Source organism: Augochlora pura, chromosome 2, assembly GCF_028453695.1.
Source record: "Augochlora pura isolate Apur16 chromosome 2, APUR_v2.2.1, whole genome shotgun sequence".
In the NCBI taxonomy this organism is placed as follows: domain Eukaryota; kingdom Metazoa; phylum Arthropoda; class Insecta; order Hymenoptera; family Halictidae; genus Augochlora; species Augochlora pura.
Genome location: NC_135773.1, coordinates 19,656,409 through 19,671,740, shown reverse-complemented (window position 1 = coordinate 19,671,740; position 15,332 = coordinate 19,656,409). Strand labels below are relative to the sequence as shown.

At 43.1% G+C, this 15,332-nt stretch overlaps 2 protein-coding genes across 28 annotated transcripts in view; both read right to left on the bottom strand.

Annotated features, from left to right (window-relative positions):
- Positions 1-5,324, bottom strand: part of Para (sodium voltage-gated channel paralytic) — a 94,808-nt gene extending 89,484 nt beyond the window's left edge. For 12 of the 26 annotated variants that reach the window (XM_078192162.1, XM_078192290.1, XM_078192231.1 and 9 more), the window contains exon 1: positions 3,601-5,323. The gene's annotated coding sequence lies outside the window, so the exon portion shown is untranslated. Of the gene's footprint in view, positions 1-3,600 lie in introns of all 26 variants that reach the window. The other 14 variants (XM_078192109.1, XM_078192101.1, XM_078192118.1 and 11 more) reach the window with 2 other exon arrangements.
- A 617-nt stretch (positions 5,325-5,941) lies between these two features.
- On the bottom strand, positions 5,942-8,493 carry LOC144478381 (glycosylated lysosomal membrane protein). Of its 2 annotated transcripts, none has more exons than XM_078196207.1 (6): positions 8,325-8,493; positions 7,430-7,687; positions 7,150-7,353; positions 6,846-7,076; positions 6,473-6,765; positions 5,942-6,401 (listed from the first exon to the last, which is right to left on the bottom strand). In XM_078196207.1, exons 1-6 carry the CDS (start codon positions 8,406-8,408, stop codon positions 6,230-6,232), a joined length of 1,242 nt encoding a protein of 413 aa, XP_078052333.1. In that variant the 5' UTR covers positions 8,409-8,493; the 3' UTR covers positions 5,942-6,229. The 2 variants fall into 2 exon arrangements, with proteins under 2 accessions (XP_078052333.1, XP_078052335.1); XM_078196209.1 differs by having other exon boundaries at positions 7,430-7,704; positions 8,325-8,464.
- Positions 8,494-15,332: the final 6,839 nt, after the last annotated feature.

Sequence of the window (15,332 nt, the reverse complement as noted above, 5' to 3'; positions counted from 1 at the left end):
TGCTGCGAAACAATGGACGGAGAGGCCGATGTTTGATGAAGATCAAAGCGTGGGACACGTAATACGGATTGTTGCTCTCGCGGCATCAGCTGCAACGACACGACCCACAAAAGACAGAGTATATCTGAAGCTAAAGCATAGCGCAGAACAGAGCCATGCGTTCTTGCGAGGACAATCGATCGATTGTCCGTTTGCCTGCTTGGCTGCCTAACGCCTGACTCCTCTTATAAGTCTAACTCGCCGTTGCGCTTCGGGAGACCAGCCAACCGTCAGATGCGATCTCGATCAAGTGTTCCTCATCAATCGATAGAACCTTGAACCCTCTTATTATTTTCCCTATACTTCGTCCCCATCGAGTGGTCTTTCCCCGCGACTAACGTTAGAAATCCTCTCGGGGATCAACGCGATACGGCCACCCTTCGGAATTCCAACGGAATCATTCGCAGTTAGAATGAAATCCTGCGGAACTAAATAATATTGTTCTTGGAAACGCGATCGGGAAGATTTGTTTCTCGAATCAGAATTCTTGCTTCGATCGTGCAAGGAAGACATGAAAAGTTAGGATATTTATCCTGCACACGGAGAGACGGGTGAGAGGATTCTTTTGCAATTGTTTTACATTATGCGGATTGTCCAGATTCCAAATAAGTAGACAGCTCCTTATGGTTTAGAACAATAACTACCGAAAATTAGATTATTTTATATATTGTACAAATATTCCAAGCTAATTTCATCGAAAACAACCCCCATCGACAGAAGACTTGATAGCTTAATAACAAACGAAAATTTGTCGTCACACAGTAATTGTATAAGATGAATATCAATATGTGACCAAGGATTAAGATAAAATTATTGAATATCCGACGGAATTACACGAATTTCTTTGCAAACTACTTAGAGTCGTATATAGAGCGTCATCGAATATAGAGCCAAATTGAGCGTCGAATTGGACGCTCGGATCGTGCGCGAGAAACGCTATATTTTCAACAGCCTCCGAGGAGAACCGATGGACGAGAAACCAGTCTTAAGCCCGAGCCATTATTCGTATCGATTCCAACCGCCTACAGGTAGAAGTGCTAGACAGTGTCTCCAGAAAAATAACAAAAATCCCCTAAAGCCGTGCGAGAATCGACGGAGCAATAAAGTCGATCGAAACCCGTTGGACACCTAAAGCTTTCGGAGCATTTGTGCTCCGAACATTGAGCGAGGCATATCACACCTGTTGCATTTGCTCGCCCATCGTTTGCCCTGCAAAATCTCCCCTCCTTCTTCGACGCCCTCGACGTTTTTGGTGCGCGCGCGTTTTTGTGCCACCGTTCCTCGATATGGCGCATTCGAAATTAGAAAGGCCCGAACCTCGTTCGAGTGAGGACGCCCCCGTACTCCCCGCGCAACCCCACCCTTCGGCAATTCGAGCTGACAGGTACGAATTCGCACGCCGGTCACCGGTGACCGATGCCACCGTCGTACTCCGAAGCATGATCTGTTTCGCGGCACGACCGGTAAAAATTCGGATCTTATGGAAACTATGTGAGACTATAGCTTAAAATATATACTCGTGAATTTTGGGAACTGCGCCTGTGAAAACTCCAATCGTTGCGGCTCTTAGAAATTCGAAACCTGTCAATTTGTTAAATGATCGAGCGAACCTTCAAGGCAGCTAAAATATAAAAATTACGTTTTTACCTATTCAAATATTTTATTTATTTAACTTACGAAGAAGAAATGCTAATTAGACCCACAACTTCTGCGACAGCAGTGACATCGAGATCAGACATTTAAATCCGAATAATAATTAAGTAATTCACTTTGGTCCTCGGTAAGGCAAACCGATTGATTAATTGTCGTTTAAAGAAGTAACAATTCATCGGGGGAAAGTGTTGCACAGGCGAACGCCAACAAGTAAACCTCTCGCCGCAACGAGTTTGCTGAATTAAACATTTTATACGCCCGAGGTGGCAGCAACAGGGACGATGTCTAAGGAATCGGCTTTGACGTCACGCTTTTCTCGCGCCGAATGGATGGGAAAATAGGCTTCCTTTTAGCACAGACAATGTAGCTTTGATACGACCTTTGACATTACGCGGCCATAGTATCGATCCTTTATTTATTAAGGAAAATTGTTCGTAAAATTTTAAACGGCGAAGACGACGTTGCAGGACGGCCCTTTCCTTCGTCGTGTCCGAAATTGATCGATCGGTTCGTCCGTGTTTTAATCAACCCCAACGCGGATCCACGATCGATCGATCGCGATCAACCGGGTTCGAACGATCCAACGCGTTTCTTACATTCATTAACGATAACAATCACTGGGTGGTCGTTGCCAGCACCGGTGACTCGACCTACAAACCTAACGCTTTTCTCCGCGCGTGAAAGGGACGGTCGGGCGATCGAACGGCTGGGAATGTTCGAGCAAAAAAAAACGCTCGCGGATGAATCGGAACAGAGCTGATAGGAACGAGAATCGGTACAGGGGGACGCGGTTCACGCGTTTTCCGCTCGCGATGGAAAAGTCTCCGGGAACGACGGTGTGCACGATAGCCCGGTGATCGATATCATCGCACGACTCTTAAGTGGATCGTGCACGTCGTATTGACCGGCAATTTTCGCGCGGAGGAAGGTCATCACGAGACACAAGAATACAAGCCATACGGGCATACAGAGGAATACGATATAACTCGCTGTCACGAGCGCTGCAAGTACGACCTTCGCGGCGGCACATAAAGCTCGACCGAAAAGCTATTTCACGTGCTGGCCGATCTCTCGCGAGAGAGGAGTCGGTGGGTAAGCGCCACGGCGAGGAAGGAGTGGAAGACGACCAGAGACAAGATGAGAAAGAAGAAGAAGAAGGGTAAGGGAAACAAAAGGAAGAGCCGAAGCGGTTATCGCTAGTGAACCCCTGACTGATCCCTGACCGAGGCGGTATCGATCGATATATCGGGAATGGAACAGCAGTCGCGCGTCACGCTATAAGTAGATATATGTCACCTGTGTGTGTATCTCTCTGTGTGTGTGTATGCGTCTCTCTCTCTCTCTCTCTCAATCTCTCTATCCATCCATCTATGTATGTGTCACCTTACGGATTCGATTCGTGTGCTATCCTTTCCGAGCTAATCGAAATAGGCATAGGTGGTCGCACGATAATTGATTAGCGGAGGGAAACCGTTTTACGTCATCGTCGAGGACGAGCGTGTGTATCAGGCTACGCTGCGCTCGAAAATCCGCTGGCGACGCGACGCAACGGAGAGAACGATTATGAAACGAGCGAGAAGGATCCGCGACGAGAGCAGAAGCGCCATTACAGCGCCTCTAAGGGAACACACGCGGTCTATCGGTCCGCGGGCCTGTCGCGGTGGAATCGCGGCGGAATCACGAAACGACTGCGACAGCGACAGCCGACTAGCAGCCCCCCCTCGCCCCCACCTTCCCCCATCCCACTTCTGCCTGGCATACATGGACGCACCGTGGTGTTTATGCCGTGTGTCGCGGAGAAATGTTTCCACTGGCGGCCGACCGCGGTTTACTTATGAGCCCCCGGATCGATCCTTAGTCAATGTTTGCTCCAATACCAGAGGACATGTATATGGGGTACACACTTACGGTCGAGGAGTTTCTCCGGTAGCGTAGATAGTCGCCGCTTGAACGAAAAGAAGCACGACGTTGCGATATGGAGAAGAGGCACTGCGACGTCGAGGAGGGGCGGGTTCTGAGATACCTCCGCGGGCCTTACTTATTCAGCCTCGGCAAGGGTAGTACACTACCAAGCAACGTACACTGTAAACTTAACACCGTACCACGACAAACTTTTTATTTCTTGTCTCTCTGTCTTTATCTGTCTATCCCTCGTTCTCTGTCTCTGTCTCGCACGTTCTCTCCCTCTCTCTCACTCTCTCTCGCGCTCTCTCCCTCTCTCTCTCTCGCGCTCTCTCTTTGTCTCTCTCTCTCTCTCTCTCCCCCTCTGTCCAGCTCCCTTGTTCGTTCCTTCGCGATGCAGATAACGAGAGATATTCGTGTATCTTCGAGTTATTCTCCGAGAATCTTCCCCAGCTCTCTCTCTCTCTCTTCTTCCTCTAGCTCTTGTCCGTTTTTTTGTTCTGCTCGCACCTCCACCAGCACACTCTTCTACTACTTCTTCTTCTTCTTCCTAGATCTCTGTTCTTCGCCGCAGCGGCAAGGACCCGCCCCGTGTCGCGCTACACAAACGTGTAGTGAATAAAGAGAGCGTAAAATTTGCTCTGCGACAACATTATCTGGCCGGTTATCGGTATCTCGCTGCAGTCGTCATTTCTTCGTTTCCTCGAGTCTCGCCGCCCGCGTCGCAACGAAAATTGATCGCGTTGCGCGCGACGGTCCCTTTCTGGGGGACAGACCCGACGCGTTCTACCTCGGTCACCGCTGTCACCCCCGTATTGCTGGTTTCTCTGGCTACTAACACGATTCCTTCCCGTCTTTCCAGCCTTCCTACCGTTCTTCGTACCCTTAACTACCCTGACCAACTGGATCCTCTCCACTTCCTTTCTCTGTTGGTTCCTCCTGGCACATAGAGGCGCGCGCGCGCGCGCCCGTGGTCCCTCTCTCTCTCTCTCTCTCTCCCTCTCTATGTTCCTCCTCTTGATTCCGCTCTCTTCAACCCGTTTACACCCCTCGCGCTCTCTCTTTCTTTCTTTCTCTCTCTCTCTTTCTCTCTCTATATATAGCTCAATCTCTCTCTCTCTCTCTCGCTCTCTCTCTTTCTCTCTGTCTCCTTTTGTCACTCCTTACTCTAGCGCTCTCACTCGTACCGTTTCTCTCACTGCCTCCTCCCACCTACGGCGCACACTTTCTCACTCTTTCGCATCGAACCCCCCCGTTTTCTACCCCTCTCACTTCGGTCGCCACTAGCACACTCTCTCCCTCTTCTCGTTCGTCGACGTTTTCCTATGTCCCCGGCTACCCTGATGCCGACTCTCCGTTAATACCGGCGGGCTCCGGCCACGAAACTTCACCTTGTTCACCAGTTCGAATCCCACCGAGTCTTTAAACCACCCCTCTTAGTCTGGCGCGCCGTTTTCCTGCCAGAAAAAGCTTCTCTCGCGGACTGTCGCGATTAGACAACCCCGACGCGGACGTTATTGCACCGCCACGCGCCAATCTCGCGCAGCGGACTCAACTGGAACTAGTTTCGAGGCACCCCGCTCTACCCGCACCATTCGCAACCCGCTACGCGAGAGTCACCCCCCTGTCCGATCACCCACCGGACTCGACTACCCTGCGCGAGAGACTGTCGCAACTACAAAACCGTACTCGACCAATCACGATTGCGGTAGACGGTAGCCTCCGCGCTAACATCGGATCCGCCGTTGAACCCCCCCCCCCCCCCCTGCGATAGAAGCCTTTTCACGGAATCCTTTTCGAGGATTGTCGGAACCGAGCGTGATCGTGTCCACGCCAACAGGATAACCACGGGAAACAATGCCTGTCCCCCGTAATACCCGTTCGATTATAAATAGTGCCGAGGTCGATATCGCGGTTAGGATTCGTAAATTCGCACGCCCCGGACTTCCGTACCACGAATGGATCAATGAAATGTACTCCTCCACCGACAGCACCTCACCCGCCACCCCCGTGATAGCGAGAAACACGGTACCACACCGCGCCACCCTTACTAACTTTACCTGAAAACATTCGTCCACCTTTTCGGAACAACCGACCGCTTCTGCAAGCCCGGCTGTGTAGAGCTTTCTTCTTGGAACTGGCGATGCGATTGTGCTGCGATCTTTACCGTCATTCTGGTACCGTCGCCATTGTAACGGAGGACAATTGTCTGCCATTCAATGGGGGATTATCTCGATGAACTCCTACTTATTGTCTTCTTTTTTTCTTTTTCATCCTTTTGCTTGTTCTTTCTTTCTCTTTTTTGTCATTGGTCCCGCGGATCCCCATCATTGGAGAACAGAGATTCACAAAAGTAGTGCTCTTGCGTGTGTACATATTTTTGATTTATTAATGAAAAGTGTATAAATTTGTACAGTATAGTCCATTTGCATTCTATCCATATTACACATCAAATTGATTCGTGAATTAGCTTGAAAATTCGTGTAAAAAATATATGTGCTATACTATAATATGTATATAAATATAGGAAAATCTCTTCGTATGAGTTAACGGTGGTATCGACGATACAACTAATCGTGCACGAATACGTCTATCGAACACGACGTAGAAATTTTTATACAATCTAGAGGCTCTATCATTGACTTATGTACGACTCGCTACGTCGCTTATGAATATTGCGTGCACAAAAATATATCCCGGTTGCTATTAGAATAAGGAGCGGCAAGCCTATGCCGATCGAAATGATCATAATCACCAAGTAGGAGAACTTCTCTTTGGGCGGTGTGCCGTAGCCAACTAAAAACGTCCTGAAAAAAAGACTGTTATCAGATTGGTCCATATATATAATAGAATGTGATTAAACGAAGACGGAAATTACCATGTGGAATAGTACGTCTTTCTATAAAAACCGTCCCCTTTTGTTCCTAGTGATACTATAATTCTTTGAGTAAGTAGGCCGTTGACTTGGTCTCCGTAATAGCAATACAACAAAGAATTCTGAATTGCATTTGTGTGATCGGCAACTTTTATTGGCGGGTATTGAACTGTTTCCGTGAAATTCGTTGAATCACGGAACGCGCTTGTGTAGGAGACTGGTCTCCATTGCAAGTAAGCTCCTTGTGTCTGATAGTCGTTCATGTCTGGATAAGGTGGTGTACGCACTTCAACGACCTGCAACAACAATCGAATTAAAATCAGAGTGATACTTAATCTCTGTTATATATGAATAAAAAAGTCATCCTAAATATTACCTCAAATATACCTGGAGTGTGTTCATCATCCAAACTTTTCTGGGGATCTATAAACAAGGGTATGTCCGGATTTCCTCCCCCTACCACTAGTAACTCAATTGCAAACCTACTATTGCTGAATGTCTTGTTAATTTGCATATGATCAAGTATAATGTCCACTTGAGTGGAATTTTCAGTGTGTAACATGTGTGGCATTATTTCTGAATGATCAAGGGAACAAAATCCTCTCAGCTATGAAATGAGTAAACAATATAATAATTTGTAGTATGACTATCAAATTAAATACTCAATTAAAATATTTTACCGAAAGTTTTACTGTTCCTTGCCTACTAGTATTTGTAAATGCATCCTTGTAATCTTTTCCTTCCATGTCCAGGGAAACAAATTCATTGTTTCTAATTAAGTTCTTTCGTTCCCATTGGAAAAACATAGGATTTAGAATGTTTGTATTTACGACATTACTAATGTTTATAAATGCTGTGTCATTTAAATCATTAAATTCTATAATCTGAAAGTTTAGATTATTTTGTTAATTTACAGAATATAACATGTTACAACAAAAAAATTATCTTTATTATACTGACCTTATTTATAACTATACCAAACGTGTAAACAGGTTCTTCTGTAAATATTACTGAATTCTTTTTCCTAGCAAGGAAGTCCTCCCAATGTATATGAAGGACTGCTGAAGGTGAAGTGAGGGCTAGTAATATGGATGGATTGCCACGAAAATCCCATAAATAATGCAATGTGTCGTTCATACCATCCGCTCTTAAATGAATTGTTGTCAAATTTGTGTCTTTACATAATTCACCACATCCAGGATTCACCCATGATCGTAACTAGTGCCAGGCAAATTCTTTTATATAAAAAAATGTAAATATATAGTTTACAGCTCAATGTGTATGTAGTGCATTGTCACAGTTTCATATTTCAATTACCATATACTACACAATTTCATTAAACCATGACAAAAGTGCTAAAGAATAATTTTTGTAAAATTATTCTCATACAATGCATACAATTAAAGTTACATTTATATTCTTCACATTACAACGTCGTCGTATTTGTATAATATAAATCGATATTAGATTACCGTATTTTTTTTTTTTTTTACCTTGTTGACAACATTATTCTAATAACATTATCTGTTATAATTCGTTTTTAAATTTTCGTGCATTATGACATTATCGTTCGATTAGTTCTCACGTTAATTAATAAATGGGTTATGGGATCTCGTGTTCCTTATTAAGCAACGGATTGCTCCCAATTACCATTGAATTGTTATTCAACGACTATAATCCACGATAATACTGTAACTTCTAAACAGACTCCAACAGACTCTGGATATAAGATAGAACAATCGGTCGATGAATCATAAATGCACGACCTTTGTTTTTCATTCGAAAAGACATTGATCCAAATACGTGAATAATAAAGAGTATTATACGATGTCATTTATAGCGGGATGCCACTTACAGTTCTTTGTGTGCAGTATCCAAAATTTATTGTCGTTAAAAACAATAGCAATGACAGAAACGCATTGTACATTATGTCTGACATGTATAAACAGACCAAATCATTCACCAATAACACAACTGCAACTTGTGACGCTACTTGACTGAGACTGAGACTCCAGACGCGCTCGTATCAAAATGGATCTTCAATATGGCGACTGTGGCGACGCCTACAAAGAATTCGTCAATGGAGAACTATTATCAGCTATTATCAGCAAATTCTTACAAATTGTGCAGGTTTATTGTTTTCAAATTTTTCCGTGTCAGCTTTTAAACTTCTCGCATAAGAAACAGTACAATAAATATTAATATCATTGAACCTTATGAAAAATCAAGGTAATATTTTCAAATAGCAAAATTGCAGAAGAGATATAGGTGCACTGCCCCTGGATAAGATAATATCAATAGAAACAAATTGAAAATATAACGTCAGTTATATAAAATTCTAATATTAATCTGTACAGCCAGATAAAGAATCGTTTACCGCAGCATGTTCTTTGCGTCAGTCACGCTCGTTTAGTTCAATTTTCTCAGGTAATCGTCGCTCATGAGAAAAGGAAGTTATAAGCAGTCTCAAATTTTTAGGTCAGTACTGAAGACAATTATATGTTATGAAAGACCGTAAGATGTTATGTCTATTCTTATATCTCATGTGTGATAAAATCCAGCCTCGCTGGAAACTTGTTTTTCGTGCTGCAGTTCTGTATAGTTCGCTAACTGGTTGTCCTATTTAGGTAGAGGGCGCGAGAAAACCACTGATATTTAGCATTGTCGGTATTTCAGATTGTGTGACTGAGGATTCTATATGGTAGTTACTCTAATTTTGTATCTCTCTGCATAAAAATCTAGAAATTTCAATTAATTGGTCAACTTTCATAGGATGATGAAGGAAACATCGTAAATAACTAAACATCAATAACTTAAAATACTCTGATTCATTTACAAGGAACGCGCCTTCGTACGGTCGATAAAGTCACTAAACTTTGCGAGATAAAAATTATGAAATATGCTTGTCGATAATTGATTCAGTAATAAATGAATACATACGATGCTCAGTCTTTCGAAAATTGTCCATTCGTTAATTAAATGTGCTATCGTTAATTTATATACTTACTGATACAGTTTACGAGATGGTAACAGATTTCCAGGAGCCTATTGTCAGGCTGTTTTCAATGAAATATTACATTATTAATGTTGTATTTCGCGCCGAGGGAAGGAAACTCGTACCCCATTGGCCATCAAATTCCGCCAACGGTGGTGGAGTTACCAATCCTCGACACAGTATTTTATTTGACGAATTTATTCTTGAGGATTCACCGATTCAGCAAGGGAAAACCACTGATGGTAAACAGATGATATATAGTAGACATAAAATCAAAAACACAATTTATAACATTAAAAAAAATATTGTAAAGAATCATTAACTTGATCCAAATCAACAAATATTGTCTAATCTTATTTGTGCACTGTTCACAGTTCTTTTTAAATAAAAATAGTCTGCAAATCTACGTTTTTATTTAAAATACCAGTATCAAAAATAGAATCAAATTAATATTAGTAATATTAAACCTATTAACATGTTCAACAAAGTTTCGTTTAATTTTAGCTTCTTTTTCAAATTATACCTGGGTACAATAAAAAATAAATTCAATTCCACAGTATAATTGTAAGAATTGCTAGAAATTTATCTTGTCATCTGGTACATTGAAGTAAATATAATTATTTAATATTTTATTTCCTAATAAATATAGCCAAATAATTATTAGTACATGTTACATGGAAATTTTAAAGGTTTCAAGTGTTGTAAATAATTTTTAGCGATAACGAAATTACTTTTGCAACAATACAGTAGAAATAATAAATATTCGCGTTGTCTGATTTATCTTTTGCCACAAGTTTGCATTGCTACATGATATTTCGATTCTATTTTTACTAAATATCGCCGGCAACTGCCGTTAAAATTCCTTTTCCTCGCCAGACAACAATGCTTCTTTTTCGAGACACCGTATACAGTCGGGGAACGAGAACGTGCAAAAAGAGCATTAACTTGCAGACAACGACCTTGACCGAAGCAGTGTCCGCGCCTGAAGCACATACGTACGTATAAATGTCCGTACCGTACGTCTAGCGTCTCAAGGAACTTCGTTCCATCGGGTTCTCGCTCGATTTCTTCCTACATGCAAAATGATCGTGGTTCAGAGGCACGCAGGGCCGCAATTGCAGAATCAACGACAGGAGACCCATCCGTCGACATCTCGTTTCCACCAAGAATTTAGCAAAATAAGTTTTCTTAAAACCAAAAAGGAAAGAAAAAATCATTCGCATACTCGAACGAAGCGGCCGCGATCAATCCTCTTCGACGATTTAACAATACCGCGACGAAGGTCGCCGGAGGAAGTCGGAGACGACCTATGTACCGGGTAACCTAGTCTGAAACTAGTTTCGCACTCCATCAAGCGTCCCGCAGCTTGCGAACAAATATTAATTCTGCATCAGCGCTTAATCGAAATGAATCTCCGCTGATAAATGATAGCGTTTAACCACCGAAACCGAAGAAACGATTAGGTACCCCGAATTATTGATTTAATCGCGATTCCAATATTTTTAGAAATCGTATTTTTCATTAATTTTTCAAATTACAGTGGAGATTTTCTTACCTTCCATCGATCGGCGTCGACGTTTCTCCGATATCCTTCGGCTGGAAAACTATCGTGAAAACACACCACCGATCGGTTCGCCAGCACACCTTTTTCCGTGAGGTCCTTCCCCGCAGCGGGTTCCCGATAATGATAAGGAGGGTCGTGGAGGAACCGCGACGGGCAACTGCGGGCCGGGGCCGGGGCCGGGTCGGGTCGGGTCGTGATCGAATCCGAAAGCGAGCGTGTAATAATTGCAGCCGGCGCGACGGCTGAAGGACCTCCGACTGCACGTATAACTTGCGCTCCGCCGGTTGCCGGCTGCTCGGCCGGACGAAAAACAGACAAAGAGTCTTCTTGCGCCCGTGAGTAACGCCGGGTCTCTCGGCCAATCAGAGGAATCGGCACGATCGCGGCCCGCGTTCAATCGGCCGGTCGTCCGAGGAGCTTGATGACGCTGCCGTCGTCGCGTTTTATCGAGTCGGCTACCTCGAAAACCGACAACACTTTTTTCACCGGCGTGGATGAACTTATTTAAAAAAATACAGGGTGTCCTCGGAAATAGGAGCGACCGTCTTGAAGCGTCCCCCATGGAATTTGAAACGAACGTTGGAGAGAATTTCCTTTTAGTTCCATAAAATATAATTTTTAGCTTTCATAGAATATATTTTTAGTTTTCATAAAAGATATCGACCCCTTGGCAGCTTTTAAGAATAAACAAATTCCTTGATCCGAAGCTTCGCTGTTACTTTCGTTACGTTACTCAAATTTATTCGGTACGATTTTAAAAATACTTTGCTTCCATGAGCGTTTATACACCTGCATTCGAATCGACTGCGCAGGCTTTTTAGTCGCAAATACTTATACGTAAATTATTTCATTTCAGCTACAATGAGAACTACATGGATTCGGCATCCTGCAGTCTGCATCTTGTCCGCACATACTACTCCAGCGACTCTCGTCGTTCAAAGCTGGACAGCGGGAGTCATTAAAGGTATGTTTCTACTGCCTCAACATTGGTCTTTTTTATCCAATAAGAACGTGATCGGTCTACACATAAATCGTGACACAATTCTGCATCTATCGATTTAAAAAAAAAATGCGACGTTCTGTTTGCGTTCACGTGCATCGTTTGAATTATTTATTATGCATTTTGCAGGCAGGTGACGAAAGATGTCATGGTCCGCGAAGCTGAACAATGGAGGATTCAAACGAAATGCCTGGTTACATTATCGCTTGCTACGCGAGCAGAGAACGAAGGGCTGCGTACTCAAAAGTTCGTAACGTGGGAACACCGTTCACGATCCATAGACGCCGAGACTGTTCTAAACCATCGAACTGCCATCTATGGTTACTAGTTCTAGCCAGTTTGTCCGGATTTGTGTGCTACACGCCAGGAATCACGGGCAATTAATCGGAAAAAGTACGATGTTCGTTGTGTTCTACATAAGGTTTTTCATTACAGCTGCGCATTAATGTAGAATACGTAATTTATGGTAATGAAGAGGGAAAATAATGACCGAGCTAAATACTGCCTTTAACCCTGTTAATAAGTTTCTTGATTGCTGCGTTATGCCTGAAAGAAACGTAATTGTTTTCTGGTGATTAATTATTTCGGACATTTACATCGGTCTCTAATTAAAATTACTGAAGCCTGAATGACCACTCATTTTATAACTTCGATTCATTGAAATCGTAAATTTTAAAGGAGACTTTATATTAAGAAGTATGTTTCTTCGGATTATTTCGCCTCGTTGATGTAACATTTGAGATGAGAGGAAACATTCTAAGAGACATTATTTTATATATTGAAAGAAATTATATGCGTTAAATGCAAGGGCAGAAGCTCGTACATCTCGATAACTATCGAAATTATTAATTTATAGACACTTGTTCAAGTGACTTTTCTTGATTTTTAGTATGCCGCAGCCTAGCCCCACAATTTCGCAACACCCAGTACATGACGCTCCTTTCATCCCCGATGGCCAAGCCGTTCTCCAGAACTGTCCAGAAACGCGATTCGCGATCGGCCCGGTCGCGAGAATATCTAAAACAATCGATGCTCGACGGATTGCGGAAAATAGGTAATGCAAATTTTGGCAAATGCTGTGGCAAACGCCGCTTGTCCTTCGCGGACGTTGGTGTGTATCGGATCGGTGTGCGTTCACACGTACAAAACCGTGTATCGCCGGTAGTACCAGCCGATGGTTACACGGCGTCTACGTCCCAAGAGAAACAAAAAACGGGCAAGAAGAGGAGAGAAGCGCGCGCAAGGAAGAAAACCGGTTTCATGGGGGTTTCAGCCTCCACAAAATGATCCGTCTGGCTTGCCGGTTCGACTCGGCTTGCCTCCACTGTTCGCCTCCCGCGAAAGCGCTTGCTCTGGTGCACCATCTACCTACCTACCTACCTACCTACCAACCCATCTACCTACCTACCTACCTATCTACCTGTTTCTTTTCTGCGTCCCTGTCCAGACATACGGACCAACGTACCTGATTCAACTTCCAAAGGGTTCGAACTCGAGGCATTCCACGCCAAAAGCCGGCTGGACATTCCCACTCCTGGGGTAAATCGATGCTGCGATCCTCCTCCCCGTTCGACATCACTGTCTTAGATGTCGATAAACGACCGTCGTTTTTAGAAATTCTATCGATTGATACTGATCGTCACGTGGCTGGATCATACTGTCTCCAAATTCTATAACTTGGAAGCCCTTACGATATCGCCGTCTTTCTAATTATTTATCGTTGTATTTTCAACGCCTTCTATTCCCCTATTTTAGTCCTAATTAAATAAAGGAACAAAAACCTTTCAACATTTTGTCTGTCATAAACCAGATGTTGGTTGCTGGCTGGAAATTCGTTTTCCAAATGAAAGTCCGTGAACGCGCATTCGATTTTATGCATTTACGGCAGAAACGAGTACGTCGAAACACAGGGGAAATTAAGCGGCGTTGGTACATTACTTTCGACTTATTAGAACAACGGAAACAGGAGAACTTTTGCTCGCAATTGACGCAGACAATTCGTATTTTTTACGATGATTCACAGTCTAATCTAATTATTAGAATCTGATGAACACGATCAAGACATATTGTTCATTCGTGTCGGTAGCGTTTTCATTGATAAAAGAGCGGACGATGATTGATTTTAAGGTCGCGTTAATTGACAGAACACGAATATTACGGTTTTCGGCGTATGCTCCCCCGCAAGAGGGGGGGGGGGGGAAGTAAATATATCTAGCGACCTTGAACATTGCAAAGAAAAGAGGCATGAAAACGAAATACGCCTCGTATTACGAGAGGCACGAGGGAGACGCAGCGAGAAAACTGGTTTCAGATGGTGGAGAATGTTCTGGTAACATTTGCATTTAGTGTGCGTGCACAGTTTACTGGTTCGTCGGTCTTTTTATAAGTCGTTATTTTTGCAACGCGTGGCTCGATTATGTCAAAACGACATTTTAAACCAGAGTCCGGATTGGAGATCGAGGGAATGAGCGCCCGATAGCGGGCATACTTTTGAACCAGACGCAGCCTCGTCGCGTCGTCGCGTGCTATTAATTTTTTTTTTTTTCTCCATTAACGAATCATAAATATCGGCATCGAAACTAATTGAGAATTATATATTTAAATTCTGATTGAGTAACCGGTCGCGAAAGATGAAGAATAGAAATGAATTCAGCCGGATGTAGAAAAATATCGGCGTCGCTCTTCGTATCGACAGCCTCGACACTTAGGATGGTCAACAATATTCTATAGTAAATATTCCGTAATTCGAATATTTATTTATTTTTACAATGTTCTACTATCCAAACGTTCTACTATTTAATCATTGCATTACTTAGATTATTTAAATTGTCACCTAGTAGAGAGCTAGAATTAAATTACAGAATAGAATGTTTTAGTATTAGGATAATACAATATTAAGCATTCGAATACAAGTGACTCGACTGTATCTACTAACAAATTTACTTTTTATAATTTTGAACTATAAGGATCCAATTACAACTATTCCACTTTTATATCGTTCTACGGGTTGCAAGAAATTGAAAATAATATTATATAAAACATCTTATATTTCACGCTAAAAGGATACGAAAGGAAATTCGCATTAGTTATAGGACGCATCGTATGTCTCCTTTGCGCAATCAGGATTAGTGCAGACAGCTTTAGCCCTGACACTAACCTTGGATTCAACGCTCCAACACTGTCTCCCTCTAGAAATCCCCGCAACGATAAGTACCCATGAGCATTCTCTCGGCGTTAGCGAAAGAAAGCGCGCGGCAAAGTCGCCGGGCTCTCTTTGGCCAAAGAATATCGCGGAGAACCACAT